This window comes from Amblyomma mixtum, chromosome 7 (genome assembly GCF_055824585.1).
Source record: "Amblyomma mixtum isolate Tamu chromosome 7, ASM5582458v1, whole genome shotgun sequence".
Taxonomy (NCBI): Eukaryota; Metazoa; Arthropoda; class Arachnida; order Ixodida; family Ixodidae; genus Amblyomma; species Amblyomma mixtum.
The window spans coordinates 103,158,969-103,178,109 of record NC_143018.1 but is presented as its reverse complement, the minus strand read 5'-3'; the positions used below and the strand labels follow the sequence as shown (position 1 = coordinate 103,178,109).

Sequence of the window (19,141 nt, the reverse complement as noted above, 5' to 3'; positions counted from 1 at the left end):
GTGACGCTTCTTTCCACGCCTTCGTGCTGTTCATATTACAAAGGGCACCATTGAAATTGAACATTTATTCAATTAAATTTCCTAAAATTCTTAACAAACCACGTGCCTACGTGTTGAACTTGACTACCGAATATTTGTGTAAAGCTGATATGGCGTACTGACTAGCGCCGACAGTACTAAATGTCGCATGTGGGTAATCTGTGAAAGTGGGCACTCGTCTTTAAAGGCCCTTTCTTTTTGTTAGCCGACCGGTGTTACTGCTGCAGTTAGTCGCTTTTATTTCGGCGTGATCCGAGAGTGAAAATCGTGGCCAGGATACCAGCGCCAGCTAGCAAAGCCCCACCGACGACACTCGGTATGATGACTTGCTCGACCACCTCCTCCGCTTGCTGCTCGCAGAGAGTTACATCTATACCGAGCTCTCGTAGGAAGCGCTCGGCCCATTTCTGGCAGTTGTTCTTCGTCAGGTGGTAGCTGCCAGAGTCGCTGATCTTCTTCATCACGACCTCGATACGCGTCTGAGGGATCCTGTGTTCACCGAGGTGCCTCTGAAAACGAACAGAAAGCGGTAGGTTCGCAACTGGTGCTCGAGGCTGCCTCATTGTGTCCACGTGTCGAACGCAGACAAGCGGAGATAGAAAAATGTTATTTTTAACGCGCAATACTCAAAACTTTTCATGTGTCCACCTCTTCTCTACTATGGAATTCATTACCCGAGTTCATTGTCATGGAACGAGATCCATGTAAGTTCCGCCAATTGCTGCTGTCGCACTTAAAAACCTGATCTTGATTATGCTTCTCTTTGTGTTTTACTACCGTTTAATGTATCATTTTCTTGGGTGGAAAAAACAGCGCGAAACGGACGGAATACAAAGATGAAGGAAACCACACGTCCGTTTCGCGCTGTTTTTTCCACCAAAAATTAACGTATACCAACTCGCCCAACTTTTCATTCTACTACGTTTGATGTATGTTTGGCCACTCTCTGTGATGGGTTCATGAACATTTTTTCTTTATATCCGGCCAGTATATGTATATGGCACTGATTGTGACCTGGTGTATTATTGAGATGTAGCGCCCCCCCCCCCCCCCCCCTCCTTATGTAATGCCCCAGCACCCAGGGGTCTTTAAGGGTCAATAAATGATGATGATGATGGCGATCACGTCCATTCAGCACCGGGACAGGAGGTGGAGGAGGAATAAGAGGAAAGGAAACCGGGATAGGAGCTATACATAGATGAGATTGAGATGGGAGCCATCTCTCTCGGGATGTATAGGGTGCTAATTTTGGGAGAGTGGTGTACGATGTTGAATCTTAATGATCATGTGTAGGTGTATTCCGGCATCGTATCTATTTGATGGGTAGCTCCCTCAAAGTGGGTGCGGAAAGCTTCCATGGTCTCTTATACATAATCTGTGCACGGAATATGATAAATGGGGGTTATAACTGCTATTGCGCCTAGTAAAACAGTACCCTCGGCACTAGTCAAGCTTGCGCGGGCAGAGTATTGAAGAGGTGTCTATTCCTGGAGCTCTTGAAAGGCAGCCATCTTTTTTTGTGCATGTGCTTGTGAAGGTCACGTGGATCGAAAGTTACCGGAAAGAGGATGGGAACTCACCACGTCACCACGGTAGAACAAGTTCTCATCAGCGGCTTCCCGTTTGTTATCGTCCCTGACTCCCTCCCATGATATTTTGTAAGAAAGGCAATGTTTAGAACCCACTTCAAGTTGGCCCCTCCTTCTGCATATCCGGGTTGCGCCAGACGAGTAGCCTATCTGCCGGAACCCAGTGCGGTCAGAAGCAGGCTCCTTATGTGCAGTTGTGTCTCTGCATTGAAAATTTCAAACCTAGCCGAAAAACAGCATGCATAGAGCTGACGAAGAATGCATATAGAGTTACATCTTTCAACTCACAAAAGCACAGGTACAAATTTACGCAACAGACTACGCAACAAAAACATGGCGTATACTTGCGACTGATTTTATTGAAAAAAAAACGCGTATTTATTCGTCATGTTTACCAAATCATTCACTAAGCGCATGCCAAAAGCCTACATTCCTTTTATTTATTTATTTATTCAGAATACCCTACGGGCCCAGCAGGGCATTACATAGGGGGGGACTGATGAAAAACAAACAAGCGTGCACAAAATGTTTACAGAAGAGCAGAAAAAGAAGCAAGCAAAAATACACATGCAAGCAAGGCAAGAAACATGCCAAATAAATTCATAGAATACAAGGACAAGAGATCAACACTGAGCAACAATAAAAATAAAAAAATATAAAACGCACAGAAAAGCTAAATTTACGAACTATTATCGATTGAAAGAGATGTCAGTAAAGCAGACTGAAAAAGTGGCAAGTTTGGCATTGACGCAACGCTAGATGGCAAGGAATTCGACTCATTTATCGACCGAACAAGAGGTGAGTTTTGGTATTTTTTTGTGCGCGCGAGCACTGGGCAGACTTTATAAGCATGATCTAAGCAAGATGAAGAATGGGGCGCAGGTGTGATAGTAACTTGATAAATTGATTGATTGATGTGATACAATTTATCAAAGTATCACTGAGAAAACTTTAGTAAGCTTACGTGCCATCTGGTCACGAATTCGCCCTAAAATTTTTGTACTTACCAGCGAAGGCCGGCCCGAGTTCTCACGCGCAGCCAAATAGGATGCGCCGTAGTGCAGGAGTAAATTCGATCCTTTTCTGTGACTTATCAAAACCTGGTGCTCCCTCAGTCGTTCATTTATACATTGGCCCGTTTAGCTGATGTAAATTTTCCCACAGGTCAGGGGAATTTCATACACAACGCTACCCGAACACCAGACGAATTGAGTGGCGTGACGCTTAATGCAGTCTACATCACTCCTTTGTACGGAGGCAATTTACGGGCACTCAGTGCATGGGGCAAAGAATACCACCGGCACACCGTAGAGATTGGCTATATTTTCGACATCGTGGGACATCCTATGGATATAGCGGACAACCGCCGGTTTCATTTTTTTCTCGACTGTCAACTTCATAACCATGTACCTCTGCAGGAGCTTCCCCGCCATTGCGACTATGACTGAAACAGGTAAACCAGCTTTCAGCAATCTGCCAACCTGATTGTTGAGGCTCCCATGCACCAAGTGAAAACATAGTTGTCCCAAGGTTCCCCTGACGTAGAACGTACGTATGGCCCGTTTTACCGTCTGGGAATGAGCAAATTAAAATGGCAACAGGTCTTTTCAGGTACGTGGCGAGTACTTCCAGCACGTTTGATTTGGTGTTAACGTCAAGTTAGTATCTAAGAAGTGCAATCTATTCTGGACAGGTAATTTGTGGGTAAACGTTAGACCTATCCCATGCCATTCAAAGAGCAATAAAGTTTCTAGCACGGACACCGCATGTGTCCAACCGGGTTACGCTTTAAGAACAATTGCCATTTACGTATCTAAAAACCTTAAGAACTATCTCTTCGTCTAAAGAGCACACCAGATCAAGATTGATGCTGACCAAAAAAATATCAGCAACTGCAGACGCCCAAAAGGACCAATGAAAATATCCTTGCGTTGAACAAGGACTTGTTTGACAACTGTTAGAAACGTGGACTCAAGACAGAATTCAAGCAGAGCCATAAAAATGTCCAGGGCCAAACCTCCGGTGTTTTCAAAATCAACAACACCATTATCCTAGCACAAAACAGGGCAGCATGAGGAATAGGAAGAACAAGTTTTTTGTGTCAGTACAGACAACGTAACCCAAAGATGAGAAACCCTGTAGGAGAGACTACATTGTCTGAGTTCTTTGCTGCGAATCACGGGTCTTTTATCACGAACGTCTTTAAACACTTCAGGAAAAAGAGGCCGATGTCCCGTTGCTGGCTACCCCTTTCATTCAAAATGCACCGAAAGGGCTTATAATTTTTTAAGGTTTTCACTGCAAAAAACCGTTCTAGGCTATTGTGAGTGTAGTTAGTAACAGCAATCGACAGTCTATCCAAGGACAGGTCCTTGCAGAGTTCTATAGCTTTAGTTCTTTCTCTTGGAAGCTCTCGCAGTTTTCGGCACAGTTTTTTGTGACAGCTTCAGTGACCTTGTCGTTAAAAACACCCAAAAGTTGTAAGACGAACCCTCCCGGCTTGTCTGCTAGCTTATATAATGATCAGCTCGCTATCTCCAAAAAAGGAGATCTCTTTCACTTTATTTTTTGAGCTTTATGACCCTTTGATCTCACCAACCTGAGGACCGGTAGCAGTCTGCAGCAGGCAGTCAACACTATCTAGTAGATACTTTTCACAGTCGTAGTCGTCTGCTCTGCGCGCCAACTGCCGCTTCAAAGACAGCAGCTCGCGTGCTGGTACATTGGGCTCCATGCTGAGTTTTGTTTCCTTTTTTACACACATTATTTTGCTTCGAAGCTCAACGTCGCCCAGTGCTAAAAGAGCACCGCCATATATTTTTTTCTTAAGGCTGTTCTTTGCAAGACGCAGAAAAGGCGCTTCCACCAAAACTCCGCCGCCTGGATCGTCTGTCTCTAATAGTCCTGTAGCCTTACCTTGCAAGGCACAAAGAATGCCAGAACACTACGTCTGTTGTCAATGAAGCCCCCATACGAGGAACAAGCTTTTGTTTTGTAACAAAATTACATGCTAATGAACGCATTCGTATTGCTTGCTCTTAAAGAATTATTCGGGGGAAAATGGTGCTGCGTACGAAGCGGAAATGTGCGAGCGAGAAATCCGGCCGAATTTTGTGCCTGGTACGCTTTCTTATTCTTTGTTTTACAGGTAATCATTATATTAATATGTAAGCATTTTATGGCTGTGCTACGTATAATGTTTTTCCTGTTGTCTAGATTACCAGAGACTCGAGATTATAGAGTGAGAGCCAGTTGTTTTCTCTTCTGATTATTGATGCTTCATCCCAAGCGGTAATGTGAGTCGCGGCATCCATATGCTCAGTGAGCGCGTCCGAGGCATTCTTCACACTTCCGACGTCGTTCTTGTGATCCCTGAATCGTCTTTCGAGGTTACGGCTCTCGCTATGTCGGAATACCCCCAGTCTGCGCAGGGAATTTCATAAATGAAACTCTCCTTTCTTTAGTTTCTTCTTTACGGCCACCAACTCGTTCCGCAGCTTGCACTCTACAGCGTGAGCGACAAGCAGAACGTAAGTGCGCACGCCAGACTCGCTGACGCCCGGCATATAAGGGAAGGTGGCTGGGGTTTCGGCAAGGAGGACCAACTGATTTTACTAGCCGTGATGTCACCTTAGATTGGCATTCTGACCTACACTCGGTGCACCGGGTGTAGGTCAAAAGCACGATATTCAGATCTTTAGCAGATTTTTTCGCCACGTTGAACGCGGGAAGCAGCGGCGTAACGCTTGTGGCCCAGCGGGAGAGCGAAATAAAAATGAAGAGACCAGCCTATGTGTGTGTCATTTCCGCTGACCGTGATGAAAGGCGGCCGCTACATGACTCAATCAAGACGCTCAAAAAAGCAAGACAGCCAGCAGGCTCCTCCTCGACACTGAACCGTATGAATTCTTCTGTGCTGTTCAGTGGTGAAAGTAGCCAAGCGTTCTTTTTGACTCTGCAGAGAAGTAGTCGATGTACCGGAAAGGACCTTTGGGTGGGGGCCGAACTATGGCAGTTCCCGATTTGTAATGGGTTCATATTGAAGTTGGCGATTGTTACCGAGATAGCTGGACCCATGGTAGCGCCGTGAAGCTCTGTGGACTGCACCCCGAACGAGAGAGTACGTTTTCTCCGGGCAAAATTGCAACAGCTTTGGAAGCTATGATGCGTCGATAGGAGTTCTCTAGTATAGTCCTTCGTCGTACTTTAGCGCTGAATGGCACTCCTTCACAGTCAGATCCGCGTGCACACTAGCGAACAGCGACTTGACATCCAAGGGCACCTTAATGTGGTAGTCATCCGCCCATACCATTTCAATGAAACAGAAAGAGTTACGTACTGAACAAATGTGTTTCCAACGAGTCTGCAATATCCTTTTACGAGTAGCCCGACAGGGGGCATAAAGGCGAAACTGCAAAGCCTATTATCGGTCGCATCACGACGTTGGGCTTATGAATAATCGGGAGGGCATATGAAGGTGGGGCAGATGCAATGTGGGAAAGGAGCTTAAAGTGGAGCGACTTGTGCTGCGGTAGAACAAATTGCAAAATCAGAGGTTCAGTATCTCAAGTCACAACCGCCAACTTTACCACGGAAGCTTCAGAAGATCGCACACTGGCCTCGTTCGAGCTGTGAACGGCAGATTTCTACTATAGATCGATTGCTTCGGCAGTATCAAATGAACATCTTGCTGCTTTCAGAGACCACGTTAGCAGCACGGAAGAATTAATGTATTTCACTGTCGAGGTGGATGGTGCATGCTGTGCTCTATATGTGGGCGGCTTGATTGAGCGATATAGAGGCCACCTTTCGTTCAAGGTCTGCAGAAAGGACACGCGCACGCGCGTATACGCGCACGCGCACACACACGCTCGCACACACGCACACACAAACGCACAAACACGCACACACGCACACCCCTTAAGAAAAAATCTAATGACTTTCTTTAGAAAGTCTAGTGACTTTTGACATTAGGATCTTATGCCTTTCTCATGACTTTCTGGTGATTTTCCTAATGAATTCCTAATGGCTTTCTAAAACAAATTGGCCACCGTGGTTCTAGTGTGTTCTTAATGTATGCTTTTCTGATGATTTTTTCGTGACTCTCTCGTGTCCTTCCTGCCGTTGCAAAACCTGATCCAAATATGGGGATCACTAATGCAAAATAAGAGTCAAAATAAAAAAAGTGGAGTAAAAACAAAAAAAAGATAAATAAAAACTGCCGGCCTTCACGAGGATTCGAACCGCTGACCTCAGACTCCCTATCTTACCACGCTAAGCACTACACTTTTTTTTCTGTATTGCCTGGCTTTTACAAAGAAAATTGGACAGAAGAAACAATCAACAAAACACAATAAACGCTATGTACATACGACTCGTGGTCAGCCAGCATGAATCTGGCTTCGTCTAATTAAAATGCAGGCAATGTACAGAGCGGCTCTAGTTTTGAGAGCCACTCCGGAGGGTCTGCAGCGACCTTCTGAATGGCCAGAAACATGTCCATATTTTCGCGAAAGTACATCCTGGCAGGTCTTGCGTCTCGGTCACAATGGTAGCCTGCCATTCTGGAGCGCCATATACAGTGGAGGCCTGTCATCATTATTATGTCGAAAGGCACCCCATCCTCATTTTCAACAGATAAGTACCGAATGCCGTACGGGTCTAGCGGAAATTCTTTCTTTAAGGTTCGCTGCAACACATCCCAAAAATAAACCCCTTCCCAACAGTGTGAAAAAAACATGGTCTATTGTTTCCGGCTTCCTGCAAATCAAACAATGAGATCCCCAGGGTAAAAAGAATTCCTTTCCCTCTAAAAATTTTTTGACCGGTAAGGTTTCGGTGTGCAGCTTAAAAAAGAAGGTTTTTGTTCCTGGCGGCACCTGCATTTTTTTCACTCTCTTTAAAACATATTTGCCTGGGCCTCCACTGTACAAGGCCCTGTACAAGGGCACTGGGAAAACTACATCGCACAAAGCACGGTACAGTTTACACCACGCCACCAGACGTTAACTAGTCAGCTTATGTGGCGTGATGTGCGCAGCCACAGTTGTTTCTTGTTCTTTCCATTGCGAGCATCTACATGCTCGCACGGGACAACAACGTTGTTCAGAAGGACCTTTCAGGTCTGTTGGAAGTGCCAATGTATTCTGAGCCTTGACATACAGCGCATTGGCCGTATCAGACCGCTTGGGAAATTACAAGTCTCAGCGCGACAGCTGTCCGTTTTACTGTCTTGGCGCTCCTAATCCTTGGTACAGACCACAGCGTTGTGGAAAACTGCATTCCGGGGCAGAAATTAATGGAATAATGCGCTAGGTAGCCTCAAAACCTGCGAGCATGTTAGCGACTCACATCTTTCTAATCCAGCTAAACGTTTGAATGTTGTAAACACACATAAGGAGGTGACTGAAGATCGAGAGACTGCGCTGTCTTCTTTTTTTATCTTGTACACTGGTACATCGCATGCTTGTCACTTGTTTTTTTTTTCTTGTTGCGTTCCTTTCTGCCCTGTTCGCAGTTATATTGAAAACAGCGCGCGCTTACGCTTTCGACGTGACGCACTATATGGAGCCTGCGACTGAGCCGGCCTTTGATATTAAGTTGTTCGTTGCTGTATCAGTGTCTTCAAGCCTATATTTTGCACTTTGCAGACAAAAAGAAAAGTTCTTCCTTTCACCCTTGCTGGTAGCACGTTTTTTGGTCACTCGTATTAACGCCACCGCACGGTACGTTCATCGCATTGAATAATGATCACAGGTAACGACCACTAATCTGGACACTAAAGAGCAAAAAAAATCGAATTTTCCGTGTAATGTTTCAATAGCTGTCGACAAGCATATTTTTTTTTCAAAAAAACCTTCACTGACCAGTAAACAACCTCTCTTTTTCTAGAGTGCCGACACAGTCATAAAAGCGTAAATTATAGCTCCCCCCCCCCCCCCCCCAATGCACCCCCTTCCCTCTTAGTGCCTCCGGCGCTTGCTGCATTTATTTCATGCATGCCTTTGTGCGTACCACAAAGGCAATGGCATGAGAGAAATTCGTGTGAAATAACATTTGAATCTGTAGTGGTATATTTCTGCATGGGGGTTAACGGCGAGAAAAGTCACTTGAGTGGCTGATGGCCGATGACATAAGGAAAACTTCTCTGTTAACGAAAAAGAGTCTCTTCTGAGTTTTTATTGTCGAAAGACATGAATACCTGATTCGTGGTGACTTTCTAATGTGTCACAAGGAATGCATGAACATGACACCAAAAACTCAACGCCCATTTTTGTAAGGGACACATGCCGGCATCTTCATTTCGATTCTGTTCATCCGGCATGCCCCAAGCGTTCTCACGTTGCTTCTCATGTTCAGCGTGCCGAAAAAATCTGAAGATGGGGCTTGTGACCGACGCCAATGTGCCGAGAGCTCAACAGATGCACCAACCCAAATACTTCATGGATGCCGTTCTCTACGACTGGTCATCTCGCCATTCAGAACGGGTTAGACCTTCTCGCCAATCCCGAAACACCATGTGCAGTTCATGAGCGAGCCTTTAGCAATTGCGGTGTGGACATTTTAAATGCATGGCCATCGCGCTTCAGTGTGCAAATGATGCACAATTGGTGGCCGTGAAAGACAAACTGAAAGAAAAAAGTTTCCTGCAGTATCTAAAAATCTCTGTGCAAAGAGCAAGTATTTTTACATAGGTAAGAGCAGGAACTTCAAAACACCGCTGAGGGACTCCAACAACGACGTCAAATATGAAAAAACTGAATATTGCGGCACAAGCAGAAATGGCGACACACAATCGCCTGGGATGTAGCATCAATTATCGGAAGACAAACGAAATGGCTGCCACTGCGACGTCTGGAGTGCGTGATAAACAAGACAACATAAAAAACCATACATCTCAGCGGCAGTAACCTTCCGCCTACGCACGCAAGGTACCTTGACAGATTATTGCAAAGCTGGCATGAACTTTGTGATTTCGGCTTTCCGTTCATTGAGCAAAGCTTTCATACGCAAGCCGAAATGTCAAACATTTTTGACAACAACCTTTGGAGCCGCCGTGGTGGCTCAGTGGGTATGGTGCTCGGCTGCTGACCCGAAAGACGCGGGTTCGATCCCGGCCGCGGCGGCTGATTTTCTTTGGAGGAGAAATTCTAGAGGCCCGTGTACTGTGCGATGTCAGTACACGTTAAAGAACCCCAGGTGGTCGAAATTTCCGGAGCCCTCCACTACGGCGTCTCTCATAGCCTTAGTAGCTTTGGGACGTTAAACCCGATAAACCAACCAAACCAACCAACAACCTTTGGCCGGGGACCCTTTTCATGCGGCTTGAATTAACTGTCCGACCAGACGAGATGTCGTCAAACGTTATTTATAATTCTTTAGTGCAGTGGTTACCATTGCAGGTTTCGTTTTCTTTTTTGTTTTAGTTATTTACGTCCTAATGTTATTTGACGTTCAGAATTATTGTGGCTTCCACTCTTCCAGCATAGCTTGTCTGCTTGTCGCTTGCTACTTTCAAGCATTACAGGATACCTTTTTGAATCACAGTTTCTAGTTAAATTTTTTCCGCGCGCATTCTTGTTCCAGTATGCATTTCCTCTCCTCACCTTGTACGGGTACACCTCCTCCAAGACAGCCCTCCTCTTCCATGTGCTGCGTGCGGTCAAATCTCCTGCATGGTCCATGTCGGCATCGCAGATGAACACCTGTTGTCCGCCGTAGTCGAACGCCACTAGCCAGTGCTTTTCCCAACTATGTCCTGTCACCGACCGCGAAGAGGAGGCGAAGAAAGAGAGGGCCTGCGAACCGGCTTGCTGAATAGGCGTGCTGCAGAGGTACACGTTGCAAAGGTCGGAAGAGCTCGTAGAATCGGCCATCTTCACGTGACCCGTCCACGGCTCTGCCTCTTCAGAAAGACGATGGTTGGAGGTTGGGCTCCTAATGTCGAAGCTCAAAGGAGAACCTTTGGGTGTGGAAAGTTTTTTACAGCAGGTTTCCTGCAGCGTGGACAGCAAAACGAGATAAAAATGCACCAGCATTAAATTCGGGGATGGGCGATCTGAGCATGCTTTCATCAAAAAAAACCAGCGCCTGTTTCGATTATTTCAACCCAAGAGGCACTTTACAATCGCTGTTTCCAAGCTTCCATTTCGGAACATGAAGGGGCTCACCTAAAATTTTCTATACAACAGAGAGAATGCTTTCGGGCTTTTTAGGATTACTTTCTATTAACATGACTCGATCTGCAATAGACCTGCCGAAAACAAATAATGATGTCAGTGGCACAACTAAGAACTGTGCGCAAAAATGGCTAAGGTCGTTTTGTTTTTTTTTGCTTGTACCATCGGGAGAAAGTAATGTAGCCCTCCATCAATCCATTTCAAAACAGTGCGAGAAGGCGCTGACTCAGGGAAGGATACTCATGAGTTCTGAATGGCAGGACCTGATCCGTCTTCATCGAGATGCCTTGTTCTTTCAACTACAAGCAACTTATGGCCCTACAACAAGCGAGCAGGTCGACCGACAACACGTTACCATCACTTACAAATGCACCGACTTCATCTGGCAGCAAGCCTCGCCCTATCTGCAGTCTCTACTTCCAAAGAAGGCACACACCGCTGCGAGCGCCGTCCACTGCATATGTGGGGTGGGGTTTCCCTTCTTCATGATGTGTTCGGTGTGCTGGAACTGGGACCTCAATTCGCTGTTCCACTGAAGAAAACGCCTCCAAAAAATTGGTAGCTATGGTCAGCGCTCGTGTGTCGTCTCTGCCCTGAGTCCGTGTCTTTCCGCGCGGTTTTAAAATGAATTGCCATCAACTTGCTCAAAATTCTAAATTAGTTAATTTAATTTCTTCTACCAAGGACCTTTCGCTGTTTCTATCTACGACCGGGTACTGTTCTTCCTCTCATCGCCACGGCCACCTGCAAGTCTAGAGCACTCGGATTCAATATTTGTAACAACATTTTACTCGACAAACTTTGCTGGTTACTTGGAGGTTACCTACCATAACAAGGTAATGGACTTACGGTGTGCAAAGTCTTGAGGTCTGAATGACATCGAGTTTTCATCAAGATGCCCTGTTCTAGCTGCAAGCAACTTATGGACCTAGAAGAAGCAAGCAGGTCTATCGATAACAGCTTACCGTCGCTGACATAAGAGATGCATCGACTTTATTTGGCAACAAGCCTGCCCATTCGGCCCGTTTTGCTATCTCTTACGTCTATCATTTTTCTTTATATAGCTCGCTGCGCTGTCCTTAATTTAAATTCAGCCCTTTCGCTAACCTCCACGTTTCTTCCTCATAGATGACTACCGCTAATATACACTTGCTATATACTTTTCTCTTGAGGGATACTGGTAAACGCCATTCTTTATCTAAGAGAACCTGCGAAATCCGCTCAGCCCCATTCTTCTCCTTGTAGTTACTTCACCCTCGTGATTCGAATCAGCGGTCAATACCTGGCCTAAGTAGACGTATTCCCTGACCACTTCCAGAGCTTCACTACCAATTGTAAACTGCTGTTTCCTCTCGAGACGGTGGAACATTACTTTAGTTTTCTGCATATTAATTTTTAGACCCATAGGAATATTCTGCCTGTGCAACTCATGTTTTGACCATGTTTTGCTCTCAACGTCCCGAGTGACTTAGCAAGGCAATGTTCTCAGCGAATCGTAGATTACTAAGGTATGCTCTATTAAATATTATTCGCAACTGTTCCAAATCTAGCCCTCGGTACACCTCCTGCAAACAGGTGGTGAACAGCATTGGCGAGATAATGCCTCCCTACCTGACTCTGTTTCTTAATGGAATTTTATTGCTGACTCTGGAGATCTATGGTAGCTGTGCACTGGTTATTGGTATCTTCCAATGTTTTAGCATAAGGCTCTTCTACACCATGATTATGCAATGCCTGTATGTCTGCTGGAATTTCGACTATTGAAACGCTTTCTCGCAATCTATGGAAGTTATATACAGGGGTTGCTTATATTCTGCGCATTTCGCTATCACCTGGGTGAGTGCGAATAAGGTAGACTGTCGAGTACGTTTTACGGAAGTATGCCGGATCCTTTGGTTGACTGAAGTCTAAGATTGTCCTAACAATTACCTTAGTAAATGCTTTGTAGACAACACAGTAAGCTGATCGATCTGTAATTTTTCAGTTACTTGGTGTCTCCTATCTTATCGGTTTTGGTTGGTTTTGGTTTATGGGGTTTAACGTCCCAAAGCAACTAAGGCTATGAGAGACGCCGTAGTGGAGGGCTCCGGAAATTTCGACCACCTGGGGTTCTTTAACGTGCACTGACATGGCACAGTACACGGGCCTCTAGCATTTCTCCTCCAAAGAAATTCAACCGCCGTGGCCAGGATCGAACCCGCGTCTTTCGGGTCAGCAGCCGAGCACCATAACCACTGAGCCACCGCGGCGGCTCTCCTATCTTATCGATTAAGATGATGTTAGCGTTCTAAGCTTCTGGTACATTCGAGTTGATAAGGCATTGCGCATAGAGAGTAGCTATTTTTTTTTTATTCGAGATGTTTGCCATTAGGCATAATGCGAGAGAGAGAAATTTAGAAGAAGGAGTGTAAACAAGCCTCGCCTAAAAGTGGCAAAAGGTTCTCGATAAATCGATTATCCAGTGTCCACTTGCGATGGTCGCCTGCAACATCCCATCGCAGGCCTACCTTTCTTAGGAAGCGTCGTCTCACGGAAGCTGTAGCCGGGCAAGTACACAGCAAGTGTTTTTCGTCACACAGGTCTGGCGCAGCAGCACAATGGGTGCATTTGTCAGTCACTTCAAAACATTTGTCTCGCCACCGATGACGTACGGGAGTCAAAGCCGCTCCTGCCCGAATTCGGCGCACAGATACCTCCTCGTCCTGAGTGAGACTAGGGGGGAGAGGGTACAAACACGGAGGAATTAGAGCACGTGTTCGCTGACGCAAAGCCTGTTTCTCGGAAACATGGGACAGGAACGGATCTGAGGGAAGAGGGGAAGGTGGCGGGATATCGGATGTGTCAAGGTGTGTCATTGTATCCTCAGGAACATTATGCAGATCGTACGTATGGCCGCGAAGTGTATACGCACAGAAGAGGGGTATTTTGGGCAAAGTTGGTGGATGGATTGTGTAATTTGGAATGTGCGCCGGACAGCCTTAAGCTGCTTAAGGGCGGCAAGGGATTCAGTGTAAATGTGAGCGATATCGAAAGTGGGTACGAGTGGAAGGGAAGCATTTACATTGTGTATCGCTTGAAGCTATAATGCAAGGGGGCAGCAAGTATCCGCCCTATAAGTAGCGCGGGAGTTAAGATGAGGATGGGAGGGACTGTAAAGTGCGGTAACTGCCTGCAGTGGCGTGTGAGATGCATCGGTGCATATTATGCACACTGAAGGTAGATGCGTGGCTGATATCGGCGTTGAAGCAGAGGAGCGATTGTCTGTGAGCTGACAGTATGACCATGGTGAAAGAGTCTGTAAACGATGAAGCTGAAGCGGCATCTTGCGTGCTCATTTTGCCTTTCGCTGGTCGATGATTTCACTTAATGTATTAAGTTGAACGTACTATTGTAGAATGGGTATGGGTGTGATACGAGGACGATAAGTCATGGCGCGCATAGCCTCTCGATTGATTGATTCAAGGGAGTCCCACTGTCGATGGGTGAGGCGATGAAATTGGGCCTGGTACACTATCCGCGGCTGGAGGATGGAGCGCACGAGCTCACGAGCAATATCAAAACGCGCTCCGCCAGAACACATACGCTTTTAAATTGAAGCAACGTGGACGCATTGTGCAGCGTCCATCTGCAAATGGCTAGCTGCGGTGAACTGCCGCATTATGTCGCAGGCGGCTGCACCTCATGGCGCTTCCATAGCCTCCATGGCGCGCTGCACTCGGCCGGCTGCCTGCAGAATATAGGCACCCGGCACTTGCATTATTACAGAATGCTATACGTTTAACCGCTACAAACGAAGTTGTCGCTGGTGAACTCTCACAAGTGTAGGTTGCGCCCAACATGAATACACTCGAAAGCAGAAGGTTGGACAGCCACCACCATAGCTCAATCGTTAGGGCCCCGTACGCGATAAAGGGAGGTCATGGCTATCGATCCTACTGGCACCAAGTGGTTTTGTTTCTTTGTTAGTCCGAAAACACTAATACGGAGGTTCATAACCTAGTCAAAGCGCCTACTGTACAGTGGTGAGCAGCCTTGTCTAGAGCGCTCGGGCGGTGCACTTCCTTGCAAACAAATCCAGATTTTGTGGCAGCCTCTAGGGTCCAGCTGCAACGCATGCACGGAAGTAGCGCCAGATCGCCTCGTAAACAAAGCAGGCACGAAAACTTTGCCCTGTAATGAGGGGCTGCTCTCTAATTTCGCTTTTTGTTACCAAGTGCGCACTTCTCAAGCGCTCTAGACAAGGCTGCTCACCACTGTACGTCCGAGAAACTGGCCTAGCGCGAGCGCATCATTGTTGTTGTTGTCCTCTAAATAATGGCGCGTACCTACTGCGGGGGATTGGCTAAAACACAAGCGGCAACTGATAGGTACTCAGAATGATAAACAAGTAATGGCAATGGTAATAATATTAATAATTAGGAAATAAATGAAAGAATTTCAGAAGTGTAAATTGAAGTAAACTAAACAAGTACTGTGAGGTCGGTGACTGAAATAGAGAACGGGGCTAAATATTCCATGTTTAGGAAAGATTTCGTCGCAGAGAAATATTGATCATGAGAAAGAGCAGAGCTTAAGACGGCAGCCGTTTAGTGTCTGCAAGGAAGTTTTGTATGGCGGAGAGCACATTCCAGTTACTGTGCCCAAGGGAGGAAGCACCAAGAGAGAGAACAACCGCAGCTGACAGACTTAGACCTAGCTGTCGTAACGGATGCTCTAGCAGGTGGCTCTGTAAAGAGGAGAAACGGCACTGCCCGCTCATCAACTTCTTCTACATGCCACTAATGCGGAGGTTCGGAGCCTAGCAGAATCGTCCGGAGCATGTACAAGAAGCTGGACTAGCCATAGTTAGAAACTCTATGGGCTTAGCTAAAGCGCTCCGTCCTGTGGCTCTACCCGTTCATCGTCGTCTTCTACGTAGCAGAAGTTTATGCTTTCGCACTGATTGGAAAGTTTTAAACATTCTGTGTAGATTTTTTAATCAGCCAGTCTTGTGGCAAGTAATGATTACATTGTTAATTTCCCATTGATCAACAGCCGCTACGGTCGCTCAGTGGTTATGCATGGTGTTCGGCTGCTGACACGAAATACACTGGTTAGATCCCGACCACGGCGGTCGAATTTTGATGGAGGCGAAATTCTATAAACCGGTGAACTGTGCGATGTCAGCGCACTGTAAAGAACCCCAAGAGGTCCTAATTATCCGAAGCTCTGAACTACGGCGCCCCTGGTAGCCAGAGTCGCTTTTAGAAATTAAAACCCTATAAACCAGAAATAAAAAAAAATAATTGATCGACTCTACAAATGAGAAGAAAAATGTTCCCCTGCGCTTTTCTTTGTTTCGGTGGCTGTTGGCTTCACCTCTAAATATCCAGAACGAATCCCTCATTTATGTACACTCTTCTGCTCAATTATTTAAGCGTAGTAAAGGGTGACATATATGTACGCGGAAATCAAACATCCGCTACTTGGCTGCGAATTTACATGATCCCAGCAATTTGAATTTTCTTTATGACCTTTCTGATCTTCGCAGCAGAAAAGCTTGTAAGTGCCATGCGACTTTCAGACTAGAGCAGTTATACTTTCAAGAGGATTGTAATGAAAAAATAGTTCAACCCTGTCAAGTCCACAAAAGTACGCTCATTCCCCTTATGGCACAATACTCATGAAAACAAACTTATACAGATGTCCACAAACTTGTCTACAGCGCTCGAGCGACGCGCTGTATTAAGGCGAAAGTCTTATCAGGCTCATGGCTTGCCAGCGTGTCCGTCCGCGCGAACTTCTCAATCAAACACGTGATGCCACAAGTCGACGTCATGCCAAGTCACATGATCGGTGTATATGTCATGAGGGGAAACTTGTGAGCGGCGCAAGTGTCCGTCCGTGCGCGCTAGGTGTTAACCAAACCTAAGTACACAGCGCGGCACACCGCATGCTGTACTATACCTTCGTTTCCCTATATACGTATACTCCAGTGAGTGAGGAGTTCAAATGGGACCAGTTGGCTGGTACACCAATTGTGGTCCACCTAATTGGCGTAGAATTTTGGGAGTGGCCTCAAACGGTTCAGCATGTTACGGAGCATTAGATTACTCGTGAAATCAAAGCGTAGAGCATCATAGGGATTCGCACCGACGACCTTTGTTTCCCCAAACAATGCCTTCTTGAAACTTAAATCGTTCATTACGGCCAAATTAACGTAGGACATTCCAAGCGGTGCCAACCGATTTGTGTCCTTGTGTTGTACACGTTGGCATAAAAAAAGTAGGTACGCGGATATAACGAAGCTGCCTAATGAGTTAATAATTAAATGTACAATGGTGTAGTACGTCGTAACTGAAAATCAGCTGTAACGAGCTGACACTAAACAAGTGCACAGAGTGAAGAATCTGAAGCGTTCCAGAGAGCTCAGCAGGATGGCATAAAGGCTTTCGCATAGCTGCACATAAGGTGGCATGTGCTCCCACTGAATTTTTGAATATCTACTGCGCTACCATGGGCTCGACGTAGTGGTATGGTTTTACGGCGTGTAAGCAATGATTGACATGTACGTGTTTCCATAATACGGCGATGTTTCCATCTCTATGTCACTCGCAAATAACGCCCCTGTACTTTCCAGTACGCCATTGAACTGGTCTAGGCAGACGTGCACACGTCTGAACCATACGGCGGCGGTATCTATCCTGGAAATTCTTCACCTATTAAAATAAAGTGCACGGAATCTTTGCAGTGTCTTAAAAGCTATGCTTCAAACAAAAAAAAGCGAGCCAATTCATTCAGCTTCAGAAAGCCTTCTGGAGGAGATTTCTGGAGCTACTCACTTGCAATGATGCCGTAGAAAAGGCTGATGCAACAAAGAAATCGGTCCCTGCTGTACAAACGGATAGTCTAGATGAACGAGGTGCCGTTCCTTACGCTTGTAGAGATCTGTTAGAAGCAGGTTCGTAGCAGTGCTTGTTGACCCGCGCCGCTTACCGGGACAGTAAGACTGTGGTCACCTCCTACCCACTGCTCGTTTGGGACCTCCAGTTCCTGGTTTCACCTCACTGGCGCAATGCATTGAAAAAGCGATGCGGCAGTCAATGGTGAAGGGTCCGCTGAGGAGTGATATGGCTAAACGGAGCGACCTAATCTTAGACCAAGATAACAGACCTGGGAAACGCACGTGATAAACTGTACCTTTTCAGACGGAAGACGGTGGGTACTCTTAAATGTAAAAAAAAGCGTTACAAGGAAGACGACACCTGTTTTGAGGATGTTCAAGTATCTCAGCAGCGATTATCACAAGAGATGTAGACGAGGCTGCAATATTTTGGACACAGCAATGACCTTCCGGCGGCAGGTTGCTGCTTTGCACTACATGAAAGAAAGCTTGCCAAACAACAAATTAGGCAGGCAGCGTTCCTTCATTTTAGGCACTCTTTACGTCCGGCGTTCTGGCGTGAATTCCTCATGCAGTGCGGGCGTATTTGAGGCTTCGAGTACTCCATAGCAGCTGTAGGAGTGGATTGAGCACGTGTCCAGAAATATGCCTGCTTCCTCTCTGTGCTACGCTGTCTTTGATTGAATGGAATAGAAGGTAGGTATTACAGTCATTGAGGGGCAGGTTTGGTATGAATAACTTTTTCACTTTAAGACTAACTAAAGCTTTAGTGAACGAAATAAAAGTAACATACAACACCAACACACTTAATATAATTTAAACACACATATACGTGCTTACGACACAAGACAGAGTTAACATTGAGTAGTACCTTTCAGCAGGAGAAATGGAATGCAAAGGCCATGCTGTATCATTTGTAAACTTCTGAACATGTTGTAGGAAAGAAATGCTAGCATAGAAAGTCTTAGAGTTGCGGAAGTAAAGATGCTCTTTATGTAGTGTTTTATGTTTGTGTTAACTTTTTGTAATGCTGTAGTAATGCTTTTGTGACTGAATTCCATGCTTTTATACAGTGCTGAAATTACTGCTGTGTTTTTTCAGAGACTTGTATGTATTTTTATATTGTGCATGCACGTAAATTCTCTTTTTTTTTCTTATTCCTACTATCGCGATGTCGGCAAGTTATTTTGCTGTCTGCCACTGCTGCTCTTGCTGTAAAGGGGTGACAGGTTTGTCAAGCTGCTTAAATGCAGCTTTTTCTCTCATCCCTCATGTCCTCATAAGTACATGAAATAACTGAAATCAAATGGTTGTGTGTCTGCGTTTACGGGTAAGCCCAACAAATACCGTTATGGCCATAAAACTGGCGACTGATGCCAGTCTCTTACTAACAGTTCAACCGTGGGTGAAACAAGTACAAAGCGTTGTAGATACGTAGATAGATTAACCCT

The 19,141-nt window shown here is 45.8% G+C and overlaps 1 protein-coding gene across 2 annotated transcripts; it reads right to left on the bottom strand.

Annotated features, from left to right (window-relative positions):
• Positions 1 to 254: 254 nt before the first annotated feature.
• Positions 255 to 17,805, bottom strand: LOC149337055 (uncharacterized). Of its 2 annotated transcripts, XM_089554813.1 has the most exons (4): positions 17,629 to 17,805; positions 14,390 to 14,534; positions 10,235 to 10,624; positions 255 to 548 (listed from the first exon to the last, which is right to left on the bottom strand). In XM_089554813.1, the coding sequence occupies exons 3-4, from the start codon at positions 10,502 to 10,504 to the stop codon at positions 267 to 269; spliced, it is 552 nt and encodes a 183-aa protein (XP_089410939.1). In that variant the 5' UTR covers positions 10,505 to 10,624; positions 14,390 to 14,534; positions 17,629 to 17,805; the 3' UTR covers positions 255 to 266. The 2 variants fall into 2 exon arrangements, with proteins under 2 accessions (XP_089410939.1, XP_089410938.1); XM_089554812.1 differs by lacking the exon at positions 14,390 to 14,534.
• Positions 17,806 to 19,141: the final 1,336 nt, after the last annotated feature.